Source organism: Schistocerca americana, chromosome 7 (assembly GCF_021461395.2).
Source record: "Schistocerca americana isolate TAMUIC-IGC-003095 chromosome 7, iqSchAmer2.1, whole genome shotgun sequence".
Classification (NCBI taxonomy): domain Eukaryota; kingdom Metazoa; phylum Arthropoda; class Insecta; order Orthoptera; family Acrididae; genus Schistocerca; species Schistocerca americana.
Window position 1 is genome coordinate 590,381,445 of NC_060125.1, and position 10,832 is coordinate 590,392,276.

At 40.1% G+C, this 10,832-nt stretch overlaps 1 protein-coding gene across 1 annotated transcript in view; it reads right to left on the minus strand.

Moving 5' to 3' along the window:
* LOC124623109 (odorant receptor 4-like) overlaps positions 1 to 10,043 on the minus strand; it is a 117,186-nt gene extending 107,143 nt beyond the window's left edge. Inside the window, exon 1 of the mRNA XM_047148898.1 lies at positions 10,038 to 10,043. Coding sequence (XP_047004854.1) covers positions 10,038 to 10,043 — 6 coding nt within the window. The remainder of the gene's footprint in view (positions 1 to 10,037) is intronic.
* Between the last annotated feature and the right edge of the window lie 789 nt (positions 10,044 to 10,832).

Sequence of the window (10,832 nt, forward strand, 5' to 3'; positions counted from 1 at the left end):
TACTGCGCATAATAAAAGCTCATGGCCAGAGGTGTAACGTGGCAAAGCACCAAGATGCACTTCTCAGCCGTTGTCGAGAAAATCGACACTTAAAAGAAACCGTTGAGGTGAAATACTCTCTACGATTAATAGTTTTCTACGGCGTCGTGGCGCAGCGGTAAGCGCTCGCGTTCGTAATCTGAAGGTCGCCGGATCGAATCTCACACCATGCAACCTTTTTTTTTTTTAGTATTTGTTTTTTGTAATTCAAATGTGTATGCACACACACACACACACACACACACACACACACACACACACACACACACATATATATATATATATATATATATATATATATATATATATATATATAATTCCCGGCAATCAGTTGCAACGATTATGCATATAAGTTGTTGAACGTCGTTTGTCGTGGAAAAACTGGCGACTTCGAACATCATTATGTTTTCCGCAAAAAAAGTTGTATTTCACAAATGTTACTAATTGTCTTCATAATGTTAAACACGTATGGTTAACGGAAGACGTAGAAACGATATTCCGAAACGAATACGTATAGCGTAAGTCAAACGTTTGAATTGGAATAGAGACCCCACGAACACAAATTTGCTGTGGCAGGTATGAAATATAAACTCCGTTACTCGTTCGTTACACTTGAAGGACAGATGTTGAATGGGCCGAAACGAGCTGCCGCATAACAGCGTAGTAACCTGCTAACTTCGAAAGAAGGTAGATGCGGTCCCTAGCGCAACTTATAACATCGTCGAAAATCAGTGCGGACGTGAGAGCTTTGGTACACCCTGTTAAACAAACGGAAAAATGGAGGCGGTACAATTGGAGAGCGATCCGCCTTCACCAACATGCATAAGCAATTCATTAATAATTTATATATATATATATATATATATATATATATATATATATAACAAAAAACTAATAATAAAAAAAACTGCATAGCGCGGGATTCGATCCGGCGACCTTCGGATTACGAACCCGAGCGCTTACAGCTTTTTTTTTTTTTTTTTTTTTTTTTCCTAGGCCGTAGAAAATAATTCATCGTAGAGAGTATTTCACCACAACGGTTTCTTTTAACTGTCGATTTTCTCGACAACGGCTGAGAAGTGCATCTTGGTGTTTTGCCACATTACACCTCTGGCCATGAGCTTTTATTATGAATCGAATCTGGAGTATGCATAAACAAAACAGTATTGTAAATTAGAGGTCAGCTGCATCAGGTTCTAATCTCTTTCTAGCCCTGATTTGGGTTTTCCATGATTTTCCTACGCTACTACACGCAAATACCTGGGTGTTTCTTATTATAAAACCGTGACTGACTACCTTCCCATGCTTGACATACTAGACCTCTAAGTACGTAAATGCATGTATGTATGAACTTTTTGTTGTCATTTTTTTAACTGCAATACTATGAAATGTCCAGTACCCTTGTCAAAGTGATTTAACGCCTCACCAATCCCGAACCCCACCATGACTACGACAGTTGCTTCTAATACTACTGCCACCACTACCAGAATCTGACCTTGAGGAAGATCGGTTGGAATTCTGTAGAAATGTAGCAAGACAGGAGGTGATACTGAATTACAACTTATCTTAAACTGAAAAAAGTCAGTGGAATACGTTCTTGCAGTGGTAAAATATGTGAAGCGAAAGGCTAACAACAACTTGTTCAGGAACCAGACTGCAATTATAGTAGTTAGGTTAGGTTAGGTTAGTGGTGTTTAACGTCCCGTCGACAACGAGGCCATTAGAGACGGAGCGCAAGCTCGGGTTAGGGAAGGATGGGGAAGGAAATCGGCCGTGCCCTTTCAAAGGAACCATCCCGGCATTTGCCTGAAACGATTTAGGGAAATCACGGAAAACCTAAATCAGGATGGCTGGAGACGGGATTGAACCGTCGTCCTCCCGAATGCGAGTCCAGTGTGCTAACCACTGCGCCACCTCGCTCGGTCAATTATAGTAGTCAAACAACATGAAAGGAAGGCAGTAACTGAGAACGGAGTGAATCAAGGTTGTAGCCTATCTCCTATGCTATTGAATTTCTACATTTGGAAGTGGTAAAAGGAAGCAAGGACAAATTTGGAAAGAGAATTAATGTTCAAGAGCAAAAGAAAAACCTTGTTTCCCGATGAATTTGTAATTCTGTCACAGATGCCAAAGTGCAAGGAAGATCAGTTGAACGGAGTGGCTAATGTCTTGAAAACCGGTTGTACGACGAGAGTAACGGAGTGTAGCCAAATTAAGCCGGAGGGTGCTGAGGCAGTTAGATTAGGAAATGAATCACGGGAAGAAGTAGACTAGTTTTGTTGTGTGCAGAGCAAAATAACTGACGATGGTCGAAATAATGAAGATATAGAACGCGGCTTTGCAATAGTAAGATAATACAGAGCTACTACAAATGATTCACTCGTTTTCGAAGCTCTATATCTTCAAAGTATTGCGTGTACAATTATGACTGAAGCATGAATGGGACCGTAAACTCACCAAATTTGCATTTTACGCTCTACAAATGTTCTGCGAATGCCCCTCTGCTCACACGACAGACATCCAAGCTGTTAGTCAAGTTCGTTCCATACGTTATTGCAGCAGCATCCTGCTAATGGTCATCACAGCAACACTCATGCATTCTCTGAGCTGTTGCAGTGTTCTTTGCAGCAAGGTGTGTAAACATGGTCTTTAATGGATCCCCAAAGGAAATAGTAACCAGGTCTTAGGTCAAGCAACCTGTGGGGGGGTACGGGGGGCAAAGGAACAGAGCCAAATAATCTTCAGAATTACGCCCAATCTAGCATTGCGGGAGTTTGTTGTGACATTCCAATGAGGCGATTCCCTGTCTTATTGGAAGATGGAGTCCTCATAACAGAAAAATGGTGCATACTGCTTCGTGTTGGTATGCACAGAAAACGTTAACTTTTGGCGAATCTCGTTCATGCGCCATAATTTCATGAGGATTTTAAGTGCCACACACACTCACATTATGACGATTAACCTTTTCATATAAACGGAAGTTTGCTTGTTCGTTGAATATCATCATGGGGGCGAAATCGTCATCCTCAAGTGTCTCCTGCATTGTGACGTAAAATTGAAGGTGCCGGACATAATGTTCATGTTTTAATTTTTGCATGAGCTGTAGACGTACTGTTTGAAATGTAGCGGCCGTCGTGAAAGCAAGCTTCCAACAGTTTTCTGTGGTACTCCAAGTTTGTGGCTTGTGCGTAGCTTTCCCTACCCTTCTCCACTGTTGAATTTGGCACACTTGGTCGACCGGTAGTTTCTTCTCTGTTTACAGACACAATCAGTGTCCCCAAGTTGCCGATACCAATGCACATTCCTCTGCTTACATGACTGTTCTTTCCCGCAATTCCTTCTGGATGCACGCTGCACTGTTTTAACAGATAAACATCTGACATATTTCAAACCGAGTGAGGTGGCGCATTGATTGGCACACTGGACTCGCATTCGGGAGAACGATGGTTCAATCCCACGTACGACCGTCCTCTTTAGGTTTTCCGTGATTTCCCTAAATCGCTTCAAGCACATGCCAGGATGGTTGCTTTGAGAGAGCACAGCTCACTTGCTACTCCATCCTTCCTAAACCGATGAGACCGGTGACCTCGCTGTTTGCTCTCCTCCCCCAAATCAACCCAACTCAACATATTTCAACACGCAAAAACTCTTGAGTTGCTTTGCCGCCATTCTGTGAAGCCATTGCGCTCTTAACGCCATCTGGTAGGCGCCATGTAAATTGAGTTTACGGATGTATTCATGCATCAACGGTATTCCCCAAAGTAAACCTTTCGAAAATATAGAAATCTGAAAACGAATGAACCAGTTATATTAGTTCTAAACATCTGCAAGAGAGAGCTATTTTAATGTCTAACATAAATTTACGTGTTAGGAAGTCTTTTCCGGAACTATTTGTGTGGAGTGTGCCTAAGCTTTTGAAATGGCGTTCTACAGAAGAGTGCTGACGATTAGATGGGTAGAATGTGTAACTAATGATGAGCTACGGAATCGAATCAGGGAGAAAAGATATTTATGGCACAAAATGACTAAAAGAAGGGATCATTTCACAGGACATATCCTGGGGCATCAACAAATAGTCAGTGTGCAGTTGTTGTGCAAAAGATTTAGAGCAGAGGTTCTCAACTTGGGGGTAATTACGCACTGAGAGATAAAATGAAAATTTCTGAAGGGTGAAAGCAAAGGGCGTCAAACATGTTCAGCAACAAAACTAAACTATTCTTAAAAGATCTTTACTACTACAACTACTTTGTAAGACAGTAGTTTTGATTACATAAATTACCAATAATCACATATTTTTTAAAGTACTAATATGAGCACGTGACACAATGTGGTGAAAGTTACAGCTTGTGAAACGAACGTATGAACTTCATCCTCAGTTAGCTCACCCACTTAGCCACCCACTACACACATATTTTATACTTAGTAGAATGCGTCCGTGACAATAAATTAGCCGGCCGAGGTGGCTGTGCGGTTAAAGGCGCTGCAGTCTGGAACCGCAAGACCGCTACGGTCTCAGGTTCGAATCCTGCCTCGGGCATGAATGTTTGTGATGTCCTTAGGTTCGTTAGGTTTAACTAGTTCTAAGTTCTAGGGGACTAATGACCTCAGCAGTTGAGTCCCATAGTGCTCAGAGCCATTTGAACCATTTTGACAATAAATTCAGACATACGCAAATGAAACCGGACTAATTCTTTGGTGGGTAGAGCTTTTGTAGACCGGCGTTTTCCTGCTAGGAGTACATAGAGTGAAAATTTCAGTATCAGTAGGGCGAGTGCCTTCAGTGAAGGAGGTCGGGACTGGATTCGGCATAGTTTATAGCGACAACTGTTCTGTGTGATTGTCGTTCGTGCAATGGCTGATATCCATGAACAGCATGCGGTGGTGGTATTCTGCTCGGAAAAGTGGAACAGAAACTCTTGCGTTTTTAGAAACGGCGTTCAAGGAGGATGTTATGGGGAAAACTCAAGTGCTTGAGTGTTTTCCCGTTTCAAAAATGATGAAATGTCAATTTGACGACAAAACTCGTTCTGTTCGTTTTTTCACAGCCCCAACAAAATGTTAAAAACATTCATGCAACCATCAACGAAGATCGACGATGGACTACTGAAGAAATTGTGGAACTGTCGGGAGTGACTTGGAGTTCAGTGCAGTGAGTTGTGACAGAAGATCTGGGAACGAAAAGGTTGGCTGGCAAATTCGTGCCACCGCTGCTGACTGCTGAACAAAAACGAGATCACGTGGATGCCTGTTGTGCTTTGAAAGAAGAGAGCCGAAATTATCCAAATGTTTTTTTCAAAAATTATCACTGGTGACAGAACTTGGTGCTATCCTTACGTTCCTAAATCAAAGCAACAATCAAGTCAGTGGACTACTTCAAGCTCGCCTCACCCCAAGAAAACTTCTCAAATCAAACCAAACATTCAAAAAATGCTGAATTGTTTTTTTTATGTGAGAGGAGTTGTTAATTTAAAGTTTATTCCGTAATGTCAGGCAGTTAACCACGCTTTCTACATGGACGTTTTGAAAAGATTAAGCAGCAGTGTCGGGCAGAAGTGGCCTGATCTTTGGCAGTCGGGTGACTGGTTTTTCCATCATAACATTGCCCCTCGCCACAAAGCGCACAACAGTTCCTGACATGTTCCTCACCGCTCATACCCACCCGACCTTGCTCGTTGCAACGTTTTTTTTTTTAATTTTATTGTATTTCACAGAATTAAAAGAGACGTGGAAGGAAAGCGTTTTGCTGATGTTGCTGAGATGTAGAAAGAACTGTGGAGTTTCTGTCTAGCATGATAAAAGATTAATTTCAACTATGTTTTGAAAAACGAAATAAAAATTATACAAGTGTATTAGTGCAAGTAGAGCGTAATTTAAAGGGATTTGAAGGTTTGCGTCTAAAAGGTGAATAAAAAAGGTTAAAAAAGAGTATGGTTTCTTTTGGATACCCCATTGTATATGCTGTCAATCCAAAAAGTTTGAGAATGGATTCACAAAAAAATAGAGAAAGTTGTTCTACATAGCCTCCTGCTGTAGTTCATCAATTATTTTGTCTGTCAGCCTGCCTCTTATGGTTTTACCAACAGAAAGTTTCTTGCCTCTCAAACTTTGTTTCAGTTTTCTCAACCTGGTGCCCATCCTCTTCTGGACATGACCAATACTGTTAACCTTTATAACACAGCAATCTACAGCCTTCTATATAAAAAAATTAACGATTTTATTAGATCTTGAAGTAATGCACTTAAAAATTTTAACATTTTCAACCAGTGTAGATTATAACTAAAAAATAAAATAAAATATTTCCCATGTGAGTTTATAAGTGATATATATATATATATATCATTTTATTCGGATAATTGCAAATTTTATAATGAGATAAAAATCCGAAAATGTGGATTTTTTTTTTTTTTACGTTCTAACTCCCCTTAAGTTGGCTGATTTTAAATGCGAGTGCAACTGGATGTAGCAGTGTAGCAGTGTCGATAGAAAGAGGAGTGGTGCAGAGTTAGTATATTTTGTAAAAAATGTCTTCTTTGATCAGTGTGTATATATATATACACTTGTTAGAAACAAGCAGTACCAATTTTCTCCACCTCCAAAAACTTGAATATAATTAATCTTTCTTCGTTTTAAAAATAAAAGTGTTCAAAAACAATTATTTTTCATTTTAAGTCTTCGATAGTTCCTAATATTGACGACAGCGGTTGAAGGTGGGGGGGGGGGGGGGGGGGTTCACTAGCTAATATCTTATGGCGCCCAGGGGTAATAGTCTCAGAAACGATGGGAACCACTGATTTAGAGGCCTGCACAGGATCGACTAGCGTGGAAGCCTTCATCAGTCTGTCTTCAGACTGACGATCACAAAAAAGTCCAGCTTGAAAAATGAAGTGATGATGATCGTGGCAGCCTAATTATAAGCAGCGATAAAAGGAATTATGTACCTCTGTTTCTGTGACTTAATTTATTTACTACACACGTTTCAGAAGGCTTCGCTCCATCTTCAGGTGCAATAAGGCGAAGAAATAAGTTTTTCCACAAATATATAATCACGGCAGGATCGCTAGTGACAATTTTTAGAATCTGACAGTGACACACAAGGAGAAAACACGTGAGATTCGCTTCTCCTCGCAAAATCAGATTAAGCTTGTCAGTGCTTCAACGCCAATAATTAATGCCCCGTAGCAATCTAACGATATTCAGAGACACCATTAAGTCTGAAGACTGGCCCGGCAGACACCACCGTTATCGGTCGATAACCGCCTGTTCCTGGGTCCCCCCAAATTCTGCCTCTAATCACTACGGCGGGAAAATGCAGGAATCAAAGCCATAACAAAAAGTCAACACATGTAATCTACTGGCTTCAGTTCGACCTCAACAAATCCATCACTTTCAGCAAACGCCACCTCCACCTGGCCTGTGGCTCCACGGTCTGGTATAAACACGTGCACAGTGATTAAATGGCGACACTCGCCGAATTATTATTCCCCTCCAGCGCAGCGGAGAGCACTAGCGAATTCTCATAGGATTTCCGTGTTGGAAACTTTGTTGACTACTAAAAATCTGAACTATCAGCTTCAAAGTTTGAAACACCACTACCTATCCAGCGCAGCCACGACATGCCTCCTACAGGGGAGTGGGATTCGTTGTTAATAGGAAGGTAAGAAAGAAAGTGAGTTATTGTGAACAGTTCTGTGATACGGCTGTTCTCATCAGAATCGACAGTAAACCCTCGCTGACAACAATAGTTCAGGTACACATGCCTACATCAAAGCAGAAGATGATGAGATAGAGAAATTATATGAGGATAACGGTTTATTCAGTACATAAAGGAAGATAACATTCTAATAGTCATGGGGTATTGGAATGCGGTTGTAGGGGAAGAAGTGGAAGGAAGGGTTACAGAAGAATATGGGCTTGGTAGTAGGAGTGAGAGAGGAGAAAGGTTTACTGAACTCTGCAATAAATTTCAGATGGTAGTAGTGAATACTCTGTCCGAGAATCACAAGAGGAGAAGGTATACTTGGAAAATGCTGGGAGAAACAGGAAGATTTTAGTTAGATTACATCACGGGCAAGCAGAGATTTAGAAATCAGACATTGGATTGCGAGGCGTAGCCAGTGGCAGGGACAGACTCAGATCACAATTCGGAAATGATGAACAGTAGGCTGATGTTTAAGAGACTAGTCAGGAAGAAACAATGCGCAGAGAAGTGGGACACGGAAGAACCATGGAATGAAGAGACACGAAAGAAGGCAGTACAAAAATGTCCAGGGACATTCAAGGATACAAAAATACAATTTACTTAGAAATGAAATATTTAGGAAGTGCAGAGCAGGTAAGGCGAAATGGCTGCATTAAAAATGTGATGAAATTGAGAAAGAAATGATAGCACATAGAAATGTCCAGACATCCTTCAGTTAAATTAATAGCACATTAAGAGTGCAATGGGTATTCTACCCTTAAATGCAAAGGAGAGAGCGGACAGTTGAAGAAAGTACATTGAGGCCCTTTATGAGGACGTAACTGACAATGTGTAGAAGAAGAAAGATGAGTCGTTAGGGAAGAGTCAGGGAATCGAATATTACAATCAGAATGTAGAAGAGCTTTGGAAGACTTAAAATCAAACAAGGCAGTAGGGATGGATAACATTGCATCAGAATTTCTAAAATAATTGGTGGCGATATACCATCTGACTTTCGGGAAAACATCATTCACACAATTCCGAAAATTGCAAGAGCCGACAAGTGCGAGAATAATAAAAATTATATTACAGCTTATGCATCTAAGTTACTGACGAGAATATTGTACAAAAGAATGGAAAAGAAAATTGAGGACCTGAGAAAAATAGGGGTACGCTGCAGGGAAAAATGTACTATAATATATAGTACGTACAAGAACCAAGAAGGAACAATAAGGTGGAGAACCAAGAACGAAGCGCACGGATTAAAACGAATGTAAGACAGGGACGTCGTTTTCTGCCCCTTATGTTCAATCTATACGTCGAAGAAGCAATGACGGAAATTCAAGAAACGTAATACGAGTAATTCACTAAATTGTAGGCCCATGTCATTAACGTCGATATGCAGCAGGAATTTGGAATATACGTTGTGTTCGAATGTTATGAATTATTTCGAAGAAAGCCGTCTATCGACACATGGTCAAGATGGATTTAGATAACATATTCTTGTGAAACACTATTAGCTCATTACTCGCACGAAGTGTTGAGTGCTATCGACAAAGGATTTCAAATTGATTCCATATTTCTAGATTTCCAGAAGGCTTTTGGCATCATACCTCACAAGCGGCTTGTAATCGTATTGCTGTCTTAAGGAATATCGTCACAGTTATGCGACTGGAGTCGTGATTTCCTGCCGGAGAACTCACAGTTCGTAGTTGCTGACGGAAAGTCGTCGACTAAACCATAGGTGATTTTTGACGATCCCCGAAGTAGTATTGTAGGCCCTCTGTTGTTCTGCATATTTATAAACGATTTATAAGGCAATCTGAGCACCTGTCTTCGGTTGTTTGCAGATGATGCTGTCGTTTATCGTCTAGTTAAGTCATCAGAAGATCAAAATCAATTGTAAACGACTTAGATAATACACCTGTATGGTGCAAAAATTGGCACTTGGTCCTAAATAATGAAAAGAAAGACGCCATCCACATGATGCTAAAACGAGTCCATTAACCGTCGGTTACACAATAAAGCAATCAAATCTAAGGGCCGTAAATTCAGCTAAATACCTAGGAATTACAATTACGAACAATTGGCAGAATGTTTAGAAGATGCAATACATCCACTAAATAGATTACCTGCACTACGGCTGTCCATACTCTTTTTGCGGTAGGGGAACATGGGGTGCAGTGAAACATGGGGCACAGTGAAGCAAACAGTTTCTCCGCAAAATATTTGAATCTGACCAGTGGCACTCCTAGTGAGTAAACTGTGAGTTAACTATCTACTGTTGATTTCATGGAGGTAAGAATACATTTATTCTTACCTCCATGGTTGATTTAGTCTGAAAATGACTGCCATTGAATAGAGCTACATTAGGTGAGCGTGTTTGTTTTTTCCTGATAGAAAGTAAAGGTTTCACACATCCTAATAATCTGTATTGTGTAATTTTCCTGGTGTTCACAGAGTATTATGTTATAATTTGAAAACGGCGTTGTCTGCAATACAGACATGGGAAAATAACATTAATGTTCATCAATTGGTTTTTATGTCAAAATGTATTTTTGGTTAATCAGGTACGAGTAAGTAAGCAACATTGAAATATGAGTCATTAGGACACAGTGAAACGTTTCAGTTTGCCCCATATGAATTAAAAATATATGATTATTGTGGAACTTCAATTTTTATAAGTAATTTAAAAATATGTTTATGCCCTTTGATGCTAAAAATGTCTCTTGTAATTTTTTGATGTTCAAAAACGGTACATAATTACGAAATAATAACAAACATTGCTTCATTTCCTGAAGATTCGATGAAAGAAGCTGTAAAACTTGCCCAGAACAGAATGAGTGTTCGTGCAGCTGCTGTAGTGAAAGGTCAGAAGCGTCAGCTATTTTCAGATATGTTCATAAGTCAAAAATGCATGATGATGAACAGGGAGAACTGAAAGTTTAGACCAAATTATGAGTGCAGAAAAGTGCTTTCTGTTGAACAGGATGAGATATCAGGAGAATAAATTTCACCATGTTCAAAAATTTCGTACGGTCTTTCAACTGATCAGTGTAGGAAGCTAGCTTACGAAATGGTGGTTGTTAATTAAATTCACCACCATTTAAATTGC